General features: G+C 40.4%; 1 protein-coding gene across 1 annotated transcript in view; it reads left to right on the top strand.

The window, feature by feature from the left end:
- Window positions 1-11,680: 11,680 nt before the first annotated feature.
- The window catches only part of PRLHR (prolactin releasing hormone receptor), a 29,372-nt gene continuing 20,467 nt past the window's right edge, over window positions 11,681-20,585 (top strand). Inside the window, exon 1 of the mRNA XM_018573193.1 lies at window positions 11,681-12,156. Coding sequence (XP_018428695.1) covers window positions 11,741-12,156 — 416 coding nt within the window. The 5' untranslated portion in view covers window positions 11,681-11,740. The remainder of the gene's footprint in view (window positions 12,157-20,585) is intronic.

Raw genomic sequence — 20,585 nt, 5'->3', positions numbered from 1 at the left:
GATGAAAATGTTGGTACGCATTTGATGGCCTACCACCTGTGTGCCTCAAGATTATTCAGACCAGGCTACATTTTTCCTGCCTCTATCTGTCCAATTTTGGCTGTGCCCACTGCAGCCTCAGCTTTCTGGTCTTTGTTGACAGGGAAGAAACCCAAAATGGTCTTTCAATTTTGTAGCCCATCTTTCTCAAGGTTCAGTGGTGTTGTACCTTCTGAGATGCTAAACAGAGGTTATCCGAGTCCGTAGCCTTTCTATCAGCTCAAATCACTCTAGCCTTTCTCCTCTGACCTCCCTCCTCAATAAGGTGTTTCCATCAGCAGAACTGCTGCATCCTTAAAGTTTTTTTGTTTTCACACCATTCTACAGACTCTATGGTATGAAAGCCCCAGGAGATGAGCAGTGACAGAAATATTCAAACCAGGCCATCTGGCATCAACAGTCAAGCAATGGCCAAAATCACTGAGATCACAGTTTGTCTGGTGTTTGATGGGAACATAAACGTAAGCTCCTTACCTGTAGCTGCATTATTTTTTGCATTGCCCTCATGCCAGATGATTGCCTGAATACATAACTGAATGAATGGGCAGATATAAAGTTGTTGTTAATTGCTGCTCAGTGAGTGTATTTATCTCAGTACAGATTAACTTTAGCATAGAAAAAATACAAACAATTATATTCATGTTCTACAGGTTTCTAGGGTATGTGTCTAAGACCATATGCAGTATAATTTACAGCTTATGCAGTATAATTTACAGCTCTATCTTTTTCTTTTCTTCTGCCGCATTCTATCATATCCATATAATAAAAAAAGGAAACTTTCTACATAAAGACTATACATACAAATAGATAACTGCCTTCTAAAGCCACAGTTACAGTTTTGTAGGATGTAGCAGCTAAACGATTTCATGATTCAAAACAAGATATTGCTTATTTTATAAACTGGTAGTAGATATGCTCCATGTATTCTTCTTCATGGGGGAGGCATATAGGATAATGGCAGATCATGGTTATCTGAGATATGTTTTCTTTGGGATATCTATTCTTTTTTAATACCGCTGACAGTATGAAACTGATACTACCTGGGCATCTTGCTGATACAATAAAGATTTTCTTCCCCCTCTGTGTCTGACAAAGTGACTTATGGATTCATGAAATGTTTTAAGAGCTGGTTGATGCTTCTCCATGTTGTCCCTAATAGCATTCTAGAAATATGTCTGCCTGGAGCTTTTGTTTTGAGTTGCCTGCAATGTTCTGAATTATGCTTTAGAGAATAGCAATATTAACTAAGCTACTGTTGTGACTATGGCGCCACAGGCATGTTTTACTGTCTTCAGATGTTTCATATTTCTCTTATAGGATTTGAATTATGTTTGCCTTATACTCTGCATTCATCTTTTCTCTTCTCTGCTGCCAAATCTTTAAATTATACACACATGATGCTATAACTGATGATTTATTGACTTTACCCTAAGATCTGGAACATTTGGAATACAATCATAGGAATATTCGATAGGATTCAAGCAACTGAGCAAAAACAATTATAAACAGAGCAGATGGTAATGTGTCAACAGATGGTACAAACTGTATGATGCAACTGTCTGAAGAAACAGTTTATATCTAATTAGTTTTCAATAAAAGGAAGCAAGTGAATTGTGTAAAAGACATCTTTTGCACAGTTATAGACAGACGCAAGTGGAAATGGAGGACTGAGCAGAAAAGGGATTGGTTCAGTGCCTGGGGATGGTGGGGCAGTTCCATAAGAAAAGAGAAGCAATTCTATTTCAAAAACAATTCATAAGCACCCCACATCGACAGCACCCTCTCTCCCTATTTCTTTTGCCCCTCACCCCCTCACTTAAGGACATCAAAATATCTAAAATGCTCCTTATTAAAAGTTTTTGGAACATTTCTTTAAAATGTGTAAGTAAGCATGGGCGATACCTGCAATCCTCCGTAAGCATGCTAAGTCTCCAAAAAAAGGCAGAGTAATCTGAGATCAGTTCACCTAAATCTGTCCCATAGCTGTCAGAAGGTTTTTTGGGCCCCACCTTTTTTTTTACAAGCAACAAGATCACAAGGCTTATTACTGGACTGGCAGGTGAAACACTTGCCAGGCAGAAACACTATTTCCACAATAACATCAAAATATGGGATTTGGAGTGGAAAGGGCTCAGCAATGGTGTGGCCACATTTTGGTGCTGCTAGAGGGCAGAGTGGAGTAGAAATTAGTTTGCCTGCCTAGCTGATGCAGCAGGGGCTACAACGTAGAAAAGGCAATCATTGTGGCTGCCTTCAAGCAAGCACAGGGAGAAGCAGAGTTTTCATTAGAAGGGGAACAATGCAAAGAGAAAATACTTTGGTCACAATACTTAAAGTGACACTATACTCAGGAGTTATATCTTAAAAATGCATTCAAGTACCTTAACTATTAACAAAAATGTATCTTATTTGTGTATCACTTGGCGGCAGATCCTCTATACATCTCTGTATTGGTTCCCCATGGTCCCTGTGTGTGTTGTAGAGTAGCCACCGCTACTCTACAGAGAGAGCGGTGGCTACATGTGGCTACATGTAGGCCAAGCGAGTGGAGTTTTTTGAGGAGGAGCAGGTGGTCAACAGTGTCAAAAGCAGCAGAAAGGTCTAATAGCAAGAGTAAGGAGTAGAAGCCATTGTTTTTAGCAGTTAGTAAGTCATTAGTGGGTTTTAGGATCGGTTTTAGTGTAGTGTAGGGACGAAAGCCGGACTGTAAAGGGTCGAGAAGTGAAGTGGTGGCTCAGGCGGTTGTAGATAAGGCGTTCTAGGAGTTTAGAGGTGAATGGGAGTAAGGAGATTGGTCTGAGATTGTTGAGGTTGGTAGGGTCCAGTGAGGGTTTTTTGGGTATTGGGGTGACCTTTCTACCCCGACCGTGGCAGAAATGGTATATTATATCTGACTAACATATATTATTCATTCTCAAGATTCCAAATTAATTTCACTCTCAGAATTAATGTATTCAAAAATTATACTTGTTTGAAACAATCTATTCTGTAACAAACATGTATCACACATGTCCTTGAATTTCAACACTTGTATTCACTCATTGTCAGGATGCCAGGGGCGTCGCCCCCCCCACGAGGTCAGAGGGTACGGCATAGGGTACAGACCTCCCTTCAGCCTGGCAGACCCACGCGCGCTCCGGCGGCCACTACGCGTGCGCGAGCTACGCGCCGGGTGCTCGTGCGCAGTACACAGGCTGCGCGCGCATCCCGCGGCCGTGCTCGCAACACGTGTGCACCTGTTTGAGCTTCAGTTGTGGCCTTGCTGGGGGAGGTTCCCCAGCCCACACACACACACGCCTTTCACCTGCCATTGGCCCTCGGGAAGGGGGCGGACTCACACCCCCTGGCTATAAAAACCTGGCCAGAGCCCTGGCTCAGTGCTGAGTTATTCCACCTCTTGGTGTGACATACGAAGCTCTCCTCCTATGTGCCTTGCTGCCTGTTACCTGAATCCTCTGCTGACTTCCCGTGTACCAACCTTGGACCGACTATCGCCTCTGACCCTTGCTGCCTGCCTCGACCTTGGATTGCGCTCGACTACCCCTTTGGATTGCCCTTTTGTTACCTTGCCTCTGGAATTTTTTAGGCTGCTTCCTGCCAGCGGGTTCCCTCCGTGCTGCTTGCCCGCAGACGCTCCTGACACTCATTTTGTACGATCTTGTAACCAGAATGTCAATTGGCTTATCCTCAAGTAGTAGACAACTCAATGTCTCACATCCATCCACAAATTTCTGGACGGCAATAGCCAAGTAAGCACAACAATATTATATTCCAGAGTCATCAAAATGTAAATGCATCACCAACCATTGCCATATATCACATTTCTGTTGTGGCTCATCAAAACATTGCCATTAACGTCTCCGCTCTCCACATTCAGGGCCAGTAAACAAACACACAGATAATAGCTCTAGAGGTATAGGATCTTAGACGCGTGTCTGTAGTTCAAACACCCAACCAAAGACGGGAACCTCTAACAGAGCCTGTGTAATTTGTGCACATGTGGCAATCATGCAGGATATTTGAAATTGAGATGGAGTGTACTTATCTAAATAGAGTGGAGACTGTGTCACCTGAATTCATGTGGTAAAGTGCGTGTGCATTAGATGAAGATGAGCTGAGCAGAATCCAATGTTGAACTCAATGCCACAGACAGTGATTTCAGCAAAGAATGTGGAATTGTTCAAGAAACTTTTGGACGATTTCTTAAGGGACTGTAATATACAGGGGTACAGGTACTCCTAGAATGAGATCCTAATAGGTTGGACTTGATGGACTAATGTCTTTATTCAACCTCAAATACTATGAACTTTGTGCTGTGATTCATATAACGTCCTTTGCCATGGCGGGGGAACAGCTAGCCACGCTAAGCTATCATTTCTCCCTAGCAGGGGCTTTGTCAGAGAGACTAGGGTCACAACGGTTGCAGCTGTGACTGGGCCCTGGTGCTCTACCACTGTCCTGAAATCATTCATCTGTATTGCTTTAGAAAAACTGTCACATGACACTAAACAAAAATATATCAGTAATTGGTATCTGTGAGTACTTGGACAAGTATCAGCATTTGTACTTGGTCTTGAAAATGGTACAGGTGCATCCCTAATATATATATATATAACAAATCATACATTAAACACAGGGATGCACAAATCCCAGGAGACCCGTAGCCAATGCTCCTAACTTTTGAGTTTTTCTCCAGTCTAGTCTTGGAGCTGTAAAAGTAACTGTACTTGTACCAAGTATGGTACTTGGTATCCAAACATCCCTAGTTCCTTCTTTAATGCTTTTTTTAATGTGCCTCCAGCTTGCGGAATGAGGTTTCATTCTGGCACCAGGCACTGGACGACGTGTGCGATTCTGTAGTACAAGTCCTTTTTCAAACTGAAGCTTTTACAAATCTCCAGATTTGGGTAAAGAAAAATTACAGGTATAACACTTACCTCGTGTTTTCTGAATTAAGAGATATTCCGATCTAAAGAGCTAAAGAACCAACACATCTTAACCTCTCGGCATACCTCAGGAAACCAGACTTAATTGTTGGCACCATATAAATCTGTGGGTGTTTCATCAACAACTGGCTGCCTGCAGAGCAGTAAGATGACAGCAGAACCATGCCAACTAGAACATTTAGATGTAGGAATTGAAGTGCCACAATATCTGCAGCTTGAAATTTAAATTGAGGTGTGATGGGAAAGCTTCTGGCTTGTCAGCAGCTAGCTTGGCAAAAGAGAAAAAATTGACACCCAAAGGTCTCTGGTTCAGAGGAAAGGAGATAAGTGTATTGCCATAATTATAATTACCACAAACAGATCTAGAGATCTGTAAAAACCCTAAATTCCTCACAAATTATTCGGGTTATATTGTCTAGTGGGAAATCAAGCCCACTCAGTATGCCAATAATTGCAATCAATAAATGAACCAGAGTTGAAATGAGTTGACTACAAATCCACATATCCCTGTAAGAGTAAACATTTGCCTCAACAGCTGTAAGTGGATCACAGAAATAAATTCTTCTTCCATCCACCTGAAACATTGATTCCAGCTACCAGCATGCATGAACCCGCATAAGTACACACTCCAATGTCTATGTATCTAATTAAACACCGCATAAAATCAATGCAGCAAGTAATCAAGATGCATGCTTATGTCAATTACAGATTGCTCAAGCACAGATAAGTGACATTTATCCTGAGTGTTAACGTGAGTAGGGAAATGTATGTCCCCATAACATTACAGGTGCGATGATAAATTGAGTCATGTAAGCATTGGTCATGCATTATGAGTGCAGATGATTTTGTTGTGCAATGTTTACTATACGGTGTATAAAAAAAATATGTAACTAATAAGAGAGGGATTTAAAGCTGAAGTGTGGTGTACACATATAGCAACTTCCCTTGTTCCTCCCCGATCAATTGCAATTAAAATTTCTGACTTAAATCATTTTGGTTTTCAATAAATACCTGTTTTTAGACCCAGTGATTTCATCACAGGGTTTGTTTGCTGTTCTTTGCCCTGCGTTTGGTGGGAGGGGCCTGTAGGCCCCTGAAAATATCACAGCTTTCTTCCTCAGATGTTTCTCCAAAGGATTATATGAAAGAACACATTCTCGGGATCCCTTTAGATGGGCTTGCTTCTCCCTGCTGGCCACTGGGTGCTGCAGACTTTAGCTGTGCCCTCTGCTGATTGGTTGACTGGTTGCAGGCACATTGACAGGGATGCTAGGGATGTGTTCTTTCACATAAAGCTCAGGAACCTAATGATTGATGGAAGAACGATAATAACTGTGAGAGGGGGGCCAACAACGATGGTACGGATCAGGATGTGGTCAGAAGTGATTGATGAATGATGGAGGTTGTTTAGACAGGAAATGAAGGTGGGCTCAAGAAAGCTGCTGCAGCTTAAAAGAGTTATGTCATGGAGATGCAAATTTACTGATAACTGAGAGTATTCAGTTTTACACAGGACAGGACTTGCTACAAGTGTGGGAAAAAAGGAAAGACTGGAGTTTAGCTAAGGCTTAGGTTAAAAATGGAAGTTCAAGCTGAGCAGCTTTCTTGAAACACTCTCAGTACCCCTCACCTCCAGTCCTAAGGGAGTCCCTCAGGCATTCTCTGTTTCCTCTGTTTTTACTGCTGTCTATGTCTCCTCTGTGGGGATTTTCAATTAAATTCTCTTCAATGTGATACTTGCCACCTGTATAGAATGCAAGGAGAATTCAGCAATAGAGACACAGCGACAGAGATTCTGATCCTCATATAACTATATATACACTATATTGCCAAAAGTATTGGGACAGCCCTCCAAATCATTGGATTCAGGTGTTCCAATCACTGCCATGGCCACAGGTGTATAAAATCAAGCACCTAGGCATGCAGACGCTTCTGCAAACATTTGTAAAAGAATGGGTCGATCTCAGGAGCTCAGTGAATTCAAGCATGGTACCGTGATAGTATAAAACAGGAGGTGAAATGACCAAAAGAAGGTCAAATCAAAAGGCAGTGCAATGAGGATCGGAATGCCTGGTACGGTGCAAAAATGTAAATTTTATTCAACATTTTAAAATTGATGAGTCACAAAAACCACACCCCTACTGGCCACCACAAGTACACCCTATTAAAATTTGTCAATCAACCAAATCACTCATTCCAAAAAACCATGCATACTACGACAAGCTGATCAGCATATATGTTGGACCGGTACTGCTCACACAAGCATTTATGAGTAACAAACCAACTGTACGTAATGATGAGATTTTCAAAAAATTCCGTCAACATAAGAATTTAGTCATAAAACACCTAAATCGTAAGTGGGATATAATGTCACTTGAATCATACATTGAGTCAGGGATGATCCCCAGGGGACTTTAAAAAAAATGATACCAGCAGAACACCTGCAAAATGAAAGATTTCTAACAAAATGGAAGCAGTTGTGCATAGCACACGGTCTAGAGGTAATTAAGTTGATAGTGGAGGAGGAGAAACTTCAAATGAACGATTTACAAAAACATATTGATAAAAGTCAACAAGATCTAGACCCTTACAAGGAACAGGACACATTCCAAAGACAAAATGACATTTAAAAAAAAAGATGTAGAAAAGGCCCAACAAATGTTGAGGAAAACAAAACAGTCCAAATTCTTCAGAGATACTGAGGACTGGGAAAAGGACAACATTGTTGACCTTTTTCAGTCCAGAAGTAGAAGTTTCTCTAGAAGAAGAAGACCCACAAATAAAGGTAAATGGTCAAGAGAGAGTTCCACAAGTTAATTTTTTAGAACACACAGAGAACATTCCCATACAAGGTCAGAGAGTAAGAGAATTAGAAAGAGAAAAAGAAAGAGGCAACATAAAAGGCCAGGAATTTTTTCAGGAACAAAAAATTACATTGAGATTAAGAAATCTCAGGAATTAGATGGGTTTGAACACATGAATTTAACATCTGAGACAAACAATATTATTAATCTAACAAACATCCAACTGAGTCCACACCATGTCTCTATCCTGCAGAGGGGTCTATCCTTTTCACCCCCTGAGGGAATGGATGAATTTGTCATATATAAAGACCTAAATCTCTTCCTTAGAAAAGTCTATTTCAAATTCTTGTATATCAAGGGGGGTGACCCCATGCTGCAGGAGACATATCTTGGAGAGGATGCAGTGGATGCCCAAGCCCTAAAGGACTTAGAAGCCCTTTTGGAGGAAAACATCACACAGGAAGAATGTCTAGACGAAATATATACCAATAGAGTCACAAATCTGAGCAGAAAATCAAAAACTATGCCCAGTTTAAACAGTAATCTTCATATTAGCCTTTTTAGAGATTTGGTTGAGGCAGACCTCAGGGCCACCAATTGGTCAATAAGGGGACAGGACAACTTAAATAAACAGGAAAGAAAAGCTCTTAAAGAATTAAAAAACACCCCAAATTTGATTATTAAGATGAGCGATAAAGGTGGCAATGTGGTACTCCTCACTGAGGAGATGTACCTGAGAGAAGCCACTCGTCTTCTCAGCGATACATTAACATACAAGAAAGTAAAAGATTCCCCCTACAAAAAAACTAGTAAGCAAACTAAATTTCAAATTAAGTTTTGCTAAACAGGAGGGCCTACTTAACAACAAATAATTTAATTTTGTGAAAGTAGATCACTTCAACATTCCCACGTTTTATTTAATACCAAAAATCCATAAGGACAATAAAAAAAACCCCAGGAAGGCAAATTGTGTCAGCAGCAGGTGGCCCCCTTGAAAATGTTGGAAAATACCTGGACACCCTCTTAAAAGACATCATGTTAAATCTCCTGTCATATTTGCGAGACACAGGGGACAATATCCAAAAGGTCGCCAAATTGACCATAAATGAGGGCTCTCTCCTCGTAGGTTTAGACGTTGAGTCTCTTTATACCTCTATCCCACATGAGTGGCGACTACAAGCAGTAAAAACCTTTTTGGAGTCTCTTTTTCCCAATTCAGCAGCCCAAAATTAATTTATTTTGGACCTCCTCGATTTTGCATTAAACAATATTTTTTTTGAATTTGCAGGTTGTAATTATAAACAAATTAGAGGTACTTTGATGGGGGCCACTTGGGATCCCGCCTATGCGTGTATACACCTGGGGTTATGGGAACAGGAAACAGTTTATCCACACCACATGTTTTCCAGCCATGTTAAATCATGGCTTAGATTCATAGATGACATCATGTTGGTGTGGATAGGCCCCAACACACAATTACTCGAATTAATTTCGGATCTTAATAAAAATGATAGGAACATCCATCTGACTTATACAGTCAGCACCTATGAAATTTCATTCTTGTATCTGAGAATTCAAGTAAATGGTGATAAATTAGTGACTAATACTTTCAGGAAGCCCACGGCAGCAAACACTGTTCTTCATGCAAGTAGTCATCATCCACAATTATTAAAACAGGGTATTCCCACAGTCAATTTCTCCGCCATAAGAGAAACTGTACCTCCTCTGCTGACTACGAGCAGGAATCAAGAGCTATGTACGAATGCTTTAGGGAGAGGGGATACTCCTATAAAGTTCTTAAAAGGAGACAATCCATAGCAAATAAACGTACACGAGAGGAAGTCCTCTATAGCACTAAAAGGGACAGATCAGACCAGAGGGTCCGTATGATTACTCAATTTGGCACAGGCTGGCAAACACTCAAATATACCCTTAAAAAACATTGGCATATTCTACAGTTATGCCATGTCATTAAAAATATAGTAGGTCCTTACCCACTAGTGACAGCTCGACCAGCACGAAATCTACGGGACCAATTGGTTTCCTCTGAGTTCATTCCTAGAACTGAGGAGAACTGGCTCTCTAAAAGTGGGAAACCCAAGGGCATGTACGCCTGTGGCAAGTGTCAGATCTGCCCTTATGTGCACAAGTCAAAGCAATTCTTTAACTCAACTGGTACAATATGGTTCAATATCCTCCATTTTATAAACTGTAATACCACACGAGTAATTTACCAAATTGAATGCCCATGTAAGAAACTCTATATTGGGAAAACCAAGCGCGAGTTGAAGGTGAGGATTGGGGAACACCTCAGGGATATTAGAAACAATGATAGGGATAGCCCCCTCGCCCAACATTTTACTAAATATCATGGAGGACAAACTACAGGCTTAACAATCAAGGGAATCTACTCACTTAAATTACCAGCACATAGAGGTGACTTCAACACGGTTCTCCTTCGTAAGGAGAAAATGTGGATTTGCAAACTGAATACGATGGCCCCACATGGACTCAATAATGAGTGTAATTTGCATGTTTTCCTCTAATTTAGTAAAGTGGATTGTCCCTTTAAATATCTCAAACATCTTTACCATTCCAGTAGTCCCTAATACTATGATGTGTTGCTTATATCTTATCTTATCATCAAGGTTTCACCCCTTTTTTCAGCTTTGTGGTCATTTAATTTGTAGGTTTTTCCAAGAGCGCAGATTTCCATTTATTATATTAAATATAGTGTATATACACACACACACAAGAACGTTTCTGCACAGCCTTCCTTCTTAATGCTTCTTAATTCTGCAATGTTTGGGCATCCCTGCCCTTCGACACCAATTTGCTTTAGTATATGTAAGCAATAACATATATACAGTACACTCTATATAGTAAAAAAAAAAAACAGCGGTTAATGTACACCACTGAAAGAAAGCTCTATCTGTCTCAAAAAATGACATAAAATTAATTTGAGTACAGTGTTGCATGATGGAGTAATTCTCAAACTTTCACAGCACTGAAAACTGAAAAAAGTCCTGGTAATGGAGGGGGTTTAACATGCTGGTACTAATGTTTTTAAAGGGGTTTTAGAAAGCTGCTTTATGCTTAACAAATGTCTTGTAAATGCTTGTTGAATGACTCTCTTCATATTAGTGTTTACTTGCTAAGATTAAAATTGCCAAAGGGTACCTGACCCTAAGATGGAACTCCCCTTCTGTTTTCAAATAAAGCTCTCTCATGGATGCAGGTTCTCATGGACGCAGGTCTCATCCTACAATTTCTTTCAGACTAAAATGTTGGTTTTTAATCTCAGAGACTAAATAAAATCTACTAGCTCATAAAAATCACCCATACCACCATGTGTTTTAGCTGTGGGTGGAAGGATTCTCTAACGCTTAATAAATTGTTAACATTTTTCTCTCTTGATTTGTTTAGGAATAACAGTCCTGGTACATAACAACAGAAGTAATATTAACGGTGGATACTGGAAAACTCATTGTCAAAGCAGGCATGGAGAGGAGAGAAATATACAGCATTCCAACAAGTCATACCTTAGTGGCTGAACTGTGTTGCCTATGTTTTCACAAACAAATATCTAAAGCTGAGTGATCTTTTTTGGTTTCCATTACGGTGAAAAGATTTGGATGTGTCCACAGCAGCCAATGGATTTGGAGCTATTATTGGAAATTTAGACAATACTTTTTAGAATTTTATGGAATTGTATTCAACTGCAGTAATTATGTCACAACGCTAGTACCAACCTCATGTAGCATAAGAATATGCCTATGCATGACCTATACATAACCAGATGTTACACATAAACTCCCTTTATTAAACATATTGACTTTATATGAGTTTTACACAACACCAGTCTCACGTTTTTAAAAACAATCTGCACTTAAGCTCTTAATTATGGCACTTATCTGGAATATTAAGTGGTTTTGAAGACTGGATGGAAAGATGGAGAACAGCGGAAGCAAAAGCTATGTACCAGCAAATCTGACTATCTACAGAGTCAAACTCAACAGCTCAAACTCGAGCTCAGAGTTCACTGGTGTCCAGCTGATACAGTCATACAAGCCTCTCATCATACCCTGCTACACTCTGGTGGTACTGATAGGCATATTTGGGAACTACCTTCTCCTCTATGTTATTTGGAGAACCAAAAAGATGCACAATGTCACCAACTTCTTTATTGGAAACCTGGCTTTTTCTGACATGCTTATGTGTGCCATGTGTGTGCCCTTCACTCTTGCCTATGCCTTCAACTCCCAGGGCTGGGTGTTTGGAAAGTTTATGTGTTACTTTGTGTTCCTGATACAGCCAGTAACAGTATACGTTTCTGTCTTTACCTTGACGGCCATAGCAGTAGACAGGTAACCATTCTTTCTCTTTTATCTTGCTGTAGTTAAACAAAAATGTTCTTAAGTGTCAGATGTGAAAGTGAATAAAATCTGGGAAAATGCACAGAATTGTCAAGCATGGGTTGATCAATCTTTACATTAGGTGTCACAAATTTGAACATTTGGTACCAGACCCAAACGGGGTATATGTAGATGCAGATTTGCAATGATCACATACACAGGCAGATGTAATGATCATGCAGTAGTACTATCCTGTCATCCTGGATCAAGCTAATCATGGGAATGGTGTGGTAAGACATCTTAGCAAGTTAATAATTCAACCAATAAACACTTATCTTCTTAAAGTAGCCAAATTTAGGATGGTTTAGATTCAAAATATCTGGTTATTAAAAATAAGAATTGTTTTACCTAAATCAGTATTTATCAAGTGTTGCAAATACACCTTCCTGTTGTGGAAGCAGATTTCTAGTATGTATAGGGATAGCTGGACGTGAGAGGAGGCTGTCACTAAATGCTGGGTCTGGGTTCCACTTCCTACACATGCATGGTAGAACCACATATACTTCTAAGGGTTCCAGTGACAGATCAGTCTTCTGGTCCCCTAAAATTTGATGGAATTCTACTGCATACATGCAGGAAGCTGAAGATGCCACATGCAAACATTGCAGCAGAATGCGACTGGACTTGGTGCCAGAACTGTATAAGTATACAGGGTTTGGGTGGGTTACATCAGCACAATGGAAGGGGGAACAAGGAAACATTTAGAAAATGTTGTTTGAAAGTTTCAGTATCCTTTAAGTTAAAAACAATTATAAGGCAATTATTAATTAAAACTATTAAACACTGATCTTCTTAAAAGTATATTTCTAAAGATCCAAACGCATAATATAGCAGATGAGATTGAATAAACTGGAAGTTTTTTAAAACATATGGAATGCACATAATGCAGCTTGCCATTTTGGGAAGCCTCCTCCTAAGTCATAATAGTAAAAAAATCACATGGCCAGAAAAGCAGACAAAAATGTAGGGCCTCCTTTCAATATGCCATTCATTTGTGGTGCACTACTGTAAGCAAGCTACCAAGTGTTGCATTAAGGCAGCCATTTCATCAAGAATGGGCCGCCAAAGCATAACAATGCAAAAAAAGAAAAAAAAAGTGCAAGCAGGGACGTAACTAGAAATCACACGGCCCATAGCAAAATTTTGTATGGGGCCCCGTGATTTCTAGCTATACCCCTTGCAGAGCCCACTTGAGATCCCACTTGAGAGTGTGGGCCATAATGGGATCCTCTGCTTGTGGCTTTCACTGGTGGCTGAAGACGAACATTGCTGTTACTGAGAGTAATCTGTGAAGCAGCGCGTTCTCCACGCCCCACCTCCTCCCCTGCTGATGACCAACGGCCCCGCCTCCTCCTCCACTGCCGGGTCTAGCCTGCTCCACCGCTGCTGCTGGCTCTCATTGACTCTGTGGAGAGGAACGCGCTGCTGCACAGATTACTCTCAGTAACAGCAATGTTCGTCTTCAGCCGCCAGTAAAAGCCGCCAGCAGAGGATCCCATTATGGCCCAGGCGGCCCGCACAGCATCTGGCCGGGCCCCATTGCAGCCGTCTGGGTCGGTATGGTGATTGTTACGCCACTGAGTGCAAGGTACTTGCATTGTGGTGCACTGTATTGTGAGTCTTTTGGCGCCTACTATACTTTGGTATAGTATGTCGCATTGGGGTGCCATTCTGAATGAATGCTACTGATATGTACCACCCTATGTTATTATTGTTATAAAATGCATCTTACTGCAGCACATAGGAGGCCTAATGGCTAACTATACTTCCAAATAACTTAATTCTAATGACCTCCTTCCCCTACCTAACTAACCCCGCTTGCACTTACATTACATCAGGTGATGCAATGCAAACACCTACACCATGTTGGATGATGCTCAGTTGGAGAACCTCCCTGAAGGCTTACAAGTAGGCATCTTTTCCATTCAGACCTATGAAGAACCCATTCCCCCTGGCACTCTGTACCCTGACATCTCCCTATGACCCAGCACTGCACTGCCTGCACCCCAACTCTAAAACTTCTGCCTCCAAGCACCCCAGACACTGACTCTGAACCTTCTGCCTCCAAGAACCCCAGACATTGCACCTCAACACCCCAGACACTACATACTCGACCACTGCTTCCACTGTCATAGCCGCCCCTTCTCACCCTCCAGGCACTGCGCCTGGAGTGCCTGTGCTCTCTGCCAACCCTGTGACTGGCTCTGCCCACTTCCTCCACCCTCTGGTGACATCACGTCCTCACATTGCAGCCTGTAGAAGCGAGTCAGTCCTTCAGCCTCTGGGGGCAATGTGTACATTGTGTGTGGAGGTGCCCACTCCCAGGCTAAAGGGCAGAGGGAAACCAAACACTAAACCCGCCCATCAACTCCATTACTACGGAACCCTTCCAAAGTGTCAGACATTTTCTAAAAGTCCAACATCTATTTATTCTTTTTCTTTTACATTCAAGGTAAGATTTTTATTTGAAAATAAACACCATTACTTATCACTCCTTCCTCCTAAACTGTTAAATCTTCAACATTATTATTTTAAACATACAATCTCTATATTAAGCTGAAACAAAGGGGGAAACCTCTCTTTTACTCCCTCTGTTATTCATTTACAATAAGTATATGAATGACAGGATAGGTAAAGGGTATAATTAGTTTAAGATAGACAGTTACTGGATAATTAGCATTTCAATTACAGGTATGGGTGAGGGAGCTTGCAGCATGACAGAGTAGAAAGAGAGTATATGGTGGAAAGAAGAGTAGGAACAGAAGAGAAGATATATACAAGGAGAAATGGAAGTAATACAAATAGAGTAGGCTATGGAGAGAAAGGAGCAGAAATAGGTTAGTAGAGGGAATACAGGGATTGCATAAAAAATAAAGAGAGATGGAGAGACATGCTTATGCTCAGTGAGAGCCAACATCCTATAAATGAGGTATCAACAGCTCATCTTTAACTTACCATCATCAAGAATTTTGGTCCAATTAGACGTAAGAGTTAATTTCAGCTGATGCCTTGAATATATTCAAGTTAGCACAGGTATTATAACATTTATCTTGTCTATTATTCTCCTTAGCTAGTATAATCTCTATTCACATATTGGAATTAAAGCGGAGCTCCAAGCTTCCCCTAACCCCTCCCCCCCCCAATATAGACCCCCTTGTGACATTCCAGTCCCAAGTCTTCTATCTTCCTTTATGTAAAGAAGGTGGGTTGCTTATTTGGGAGTTCATATAACTGCCTGCGTGAGATGGACACTTCCTATTGGCTACCCAGGTACAGGGCCCTCCTAGCATCCAGAAGAGGATGTCAGCAAAAGGGGACAAGCGCGGACCGGGGATGGCACAGGCACAGCTGCAGTGTTAAATTAGCAATTCCCCGCAGCCGTAAAATGGAGCCAAGAAGTGACATGCAGGGTGGAGTATAAGATAAGTGAGTATAAGATGATTCACAAGGTAAACTGGATGGGTGAGAGGGGACTAGGAGTAAGCGGTGCAAAGGAGGTTAATTTTGCCTTGACATGGGCTTTAGGTTTACAAGCTTACTCTGCAAAGAAAAGCATGAGATGGGACTTCCAGTATTATGGATGTCCTTTTTAAACTATTTAAACTAGGGAGCAGAATTATTAAGATGAATTATTGGGTATTTCTAAAGCTCCCACTTTTTTTCATAAATCAATACCATTTTATCCCAGAAAGCATAAGTGAACAGTTCCACACAATGTGGAACATATCGACTACTTTCAGGCCCTCCAACATCAGTCTCAGGGCCCACCAATGCCTTAAATCGCACATGGGGCTTTGTACCATCTTGAGGAAATCTTATAATTATGATCCTTGACTTTGTAAGTACTAGGAGCTCATGGAGGTGATTTACTAACCTAAACACACGCATGCACCAGGTGCATGTGATTTTCACACAGCAAAACGTATTTATCAACCAAAAAGTCTCTAAAAGCATATTTCCACTAATGCCATATATGGAAAAATCATGCACATGATGCATATATAATGCTGCTTCACAGTTTAGACAAAAATGGTTAGCTCATGCATTTACATTCCTGCATTCATCAACGCAAGCAACACAACATAGAGCTAATTTACACAACATCACCTTGCAAATTATGCAAGGCTTTGCACAACACACCTGCTGGGTGTGTACACACTACAAAGGTGTTTAGATTCCACCCATAGATCATGCTGGGAGGGAACACACAACAGAGGTGTATACATGTTCGTGGTGTGTTTATAAGGTTAGTAAATCAACCCCCATGAGTCACAATCCTGGCTTTCTCTCACTCATCACCGCCAGTCGCAATACTGAGGTTCAATTACAATTTCTGTATACATTTATTGGGTTCTAAATTGCTTTTCCCCAGAAGAATTGGTACAATAAAGACAGTGTATATCATCCATTTATTTTTTATCATGACTTTGGTGCCAGAACATTGTGTTATGTCCACACTTTGGAGCTATAATAACCTTCTTAGATTTAATTAAGTTACTAAACCACATTTCAGAAAGATTTATCACTTCATAGTTCTACACAGTGAACAGTATGGTCTCCCATCATCTGCACGGTTAACCCAAGGAACATCGGCTTGCTTACTCTCAAATATGTGGTAAGGACAGAGTGCAGAGCTAGAGGTCTTCCCTCTCACTAGTCCTGTCTTGACTCTGCAATAGTGCTGAGACTCCTGACAACCCCTGCAGGCAAGTTTGAAGGGAAATGGTATAGTGCGTACATTGGATGCAGGTTTTTTATTATGAAATGTGAAGATGAAGAGATTATTCTCTGCATCTTTAAATGAAAATAAAAAAATGTGTTTAAATGTGAATTGTAGCGTTATGATATATCTGTGGTTCTGAATAAGAAGGCTTACTTAGATGTGAGTGTTTTTTTTTTTAATATTAGCCTTCTTCTGGAAAGGTGTTGATTCATGTGTTTGCGCACTTTCTAATATGGAGTACTAATATGGAGGTGTTTTTCTTTTCATGTTGTGCATTGAACTCTTTATTTGCTGCTCTGTCTTTGTATGATTTTGTGAACTTAGCTATAAAGATGTCATTTTTTCTGTATGCTCTGGAGTTCTGACTTGCTGAGGTATTTTGCTATGACCCATTTTACGCACTTCTCGGCAAAGAAGACAGTTCCATGTAGTAGCTGGACAGGATGGTTGTCACTTACTGTTTACAGGGTCTGTAGACTGTTCCAGTGGCTAAACTGGCCCAGTTTGCCTTGCAGGTGTTGTCATGTTCCTCTAATCTTAGCCAGTACCCCCCTCCGCAAAAATATCCTTAAAGGTCCATAAAAGCCGATATTAAATGTTTGCCTAGTTGAGCGGTAGATTTTTGGTGGGGACCATTAAGTTTTGTGTCAGGTTTGTGCAAATTACCAAATTGCCTGGTTTGTTCCTCTTTACTCATGACTTATAGTTCAGGGGTACTTTCATCTCCAACGCTCCTGTAGTCACAGCTTTATAGTCTGTCCCCTAGGATGACCTGCTTTATTTCTTGCTAGCTTCAAATAGAACTATTGCCACAGACTAACCCCAGAAAAGTGGGAGTGTGCAGTTCTGAGCAATTCAGTCTGAACATGAACTGACTTTGATACAAAAAATACATAAGCAGTAGTTATTTGATGGAAAACACTGTCAAAATGATCTGTAGATCCAGAGATATAGGCAAATTAAATTGTACGCAAATCCCATTTTTGTAAAAATCAAGCTTGACCACATTCCCTCCCATCCTCCAAGCCTATTGGGTCGCTAATGTGATTGGTAGACTTGCTGATTAATAAAAAAAAACTCAGTAGGTTCCCGCACAGTTTGAGCTATGCTCAAACTGTATGGGGACAGTCATGTGTACATCTCAGCTGCCGGCAAGACTGCATCTACTGACTGAATTGGCTTGCAGTTTTCACAAAAGGAGTATTTTTTTCATCATATACTCAGTTTTAATTGCCCAAGTGGGTGAAAGGTGGAGTTTTTAGGGGATACATTTATAAAAAATGCAATATGGACTAACCACAGCCATACTACTGCTTTTAAAGCGTAATTCCAGTTTTGTTGAGAACAAACTAACCCTCTCTGGGTGATCAGTGTACATTGCAAGGATTTTAGCAAACTTTGTTGCAGTTTCCTACCTGTTTCTGTTATGAAGAAAAAGCTGTTTGTTGCAGCATGTCCTTTCCAAACGAATTCCTGAATGGGAGGGTCTGGGTTCATTATAAATCAGCTGATGGACTTCCTGTGTTGTAATGAGGAAAGGCGCAGTGTCGGCAGCCCTTTAGTAGTAATTAACCCTTAATCTCACCAAAAATGAAATTCCTATTGCAAGGGATGCCAACAATTATACTTGTATCTTAGTGCAAACTTCTGGGAAAATCAGTCAGCTAATCACAGAAGCAGAAAGTGACATTTCTGGGGATGTTCCCTATACCAACTGTGTACAGCACAACTCCAGGTCACCATATTGCATTTAATTTTGATGAAAGATTTAGACATTAGAGCAGCTACAATTTTAAATGGAAAGGTATTTTTTTAATAACGTTAAATTACAAAATGGCTTGTGTGACCATTATTTATGCTATATTCATTTTTTTAAATATTTGTTTTCATTTTTCTATTTTAAAAATGGCGTTACCCTTTTAAAAAAAGTGCACATTTCCAAAGCACAGTGATGTGCTTTGAAAATGTGCTTAGCGCTCCCCTGGCTTCAGGACTCCAAAGCAAGCAGAACGCAATTAAAATAAACGAGTTTGAAAAAATAAAAGCTGAGAGGCTTGGTCAGTTAACCTGTCATGTGACCAGCCTCTTCCCCAAATACAAAATTCTCTCTGCTGTGTAAAGCAACTCCATGGCTCCAGTGCTCCACACTGAGGCCTGCATTTTTTTGAATGGGCAGTGAAATGCAGGCTATGGTGTTGACACACAATGTGGATAAAAGATAGAATTATCTGCTCTCAGTTATAAGTGAGCACTTTTTAAGTACAGTGATTGTAAAGGGTAAAGTGATATATTTGCAAGGAAATATGCAGAGAAACATGCTATAAATAATCCACAAAATGCTTTATCAAACTTGCCCCTGATCATGTACTTAGCAAATACCCACTTTTTACAGAAAGAGTGATCTAGCATTGTAAGGTAGGGATCTGTTTGGATACAACATGCATTAAACTAGATATTAAGACTTCATTGGAAGGTAATTGGCCATTAGTTAGAAGTAATCTAACAAGCATAGCTTTTTACCTTTTATGTAATGCACTGAAAGCTTTTCTCATCTTCCAATTATTGTACATTTGTTATATTCATTCAGGCTCCTCTGCATTAGTCTCTGCTAATGGTTTTCCTGGTACTAACATCTAAGTGCAGCACTAAGCATAGTATTAAAGTCACTACTAGTGATGGGCAAAATCTACCTGGGTTCGATTTGCCAAGGGTTTGGTGAATCGTGTCCAAAATTCTGCAAACCCAGAAGCAAATCCAATTGAAGTCTATGGAGGGGAGGGGGGGGGGGTGGTCTTTTCATTAAATATTGGCCATTTTAGTGCTGCCAGGTAAACTATTGTAAAGAAAAAAAAAGGCATTGGAAGCTGGGCACTGCCATTAGGGAGATGCAAAGAAATACTAGACAACAAGGAGAGAGTCTGTTCATGCGGCTGCAAAGGCAACATTGCAAATACAGAAATCTTTTAAATAACATGCTGGCAGTACATTTGGCTGATTTTTTTTTCCTTTTACAATAAGCTTGACAGTTTAGCAGCAGCACCCCAATCTGATTCACTTTAGTTTGAAAAAAAAAACCTTAGCAGCGACACATGCTTTTTCATCAAATGCAATAGACCGGCTTTGACTTACAGATAGAAATTGTCCAGTAGTTTGCCAAGGTGGTCCCTGTTTTCACTGATGCAAAACTTTCCTTGCTGCTTGGTTGGAAGATAATTAGATTGGCCAATTACCCTTCTTAAGCTGACATCCTGCCAACACTTGTGTTCTTACGTATCAGAAAGTTCTAAAGAAAGAAAATCCCTTCAGTGTAAATACATGTAGGTTGATATTGCTTGCCTCTCCTTCCAATGCTACTTGCCTGGTTGTCTTGATAATCCTTAAGGAAATAGAGAGGCACTGTAACTTGGAACAAGCATGTAGATCCAGAGTTCTGATTTCACCCTGACTTCTTAATCTGCATGCTTGTTCCAGGTCAGCACTGTAGACAGAGAAAGCCAGGCAAATAGCATTCTTTAAAGGAGGCCATCAATAGTAGCCCTGTATTTTTCTCAGTACAGATTTCCTAATAATATTCTGCCCTTTACAATCTTACAATATCATCAATGTTCCTGTAGATTTAAATGTTGAATGTAAATGCTGTTTCTTTATGGTTGTGGTT

Source organism: Nanorana parkeri, unplaced genomic scaffold (genome assembly GCF_000935625.1).
Source record: "Nanorana parkeri isolate BGI_ZX_2015 unplaced genomic scaffold, ASM93562v1 scaffold2268, whole genome shotgun sequence".
NCBI classification, from domain to species: Eukaryota; Metazoa; Chordata; class Amphibia; order Anura; family Dicroglossidae; genus Nanorana; species Nanorana parkeri.
The sequence above is the reverse complement of the archived record's forward strand: the minus strand, read 5'-3'. Positions and strand labels throughout refer to the sequence as shown.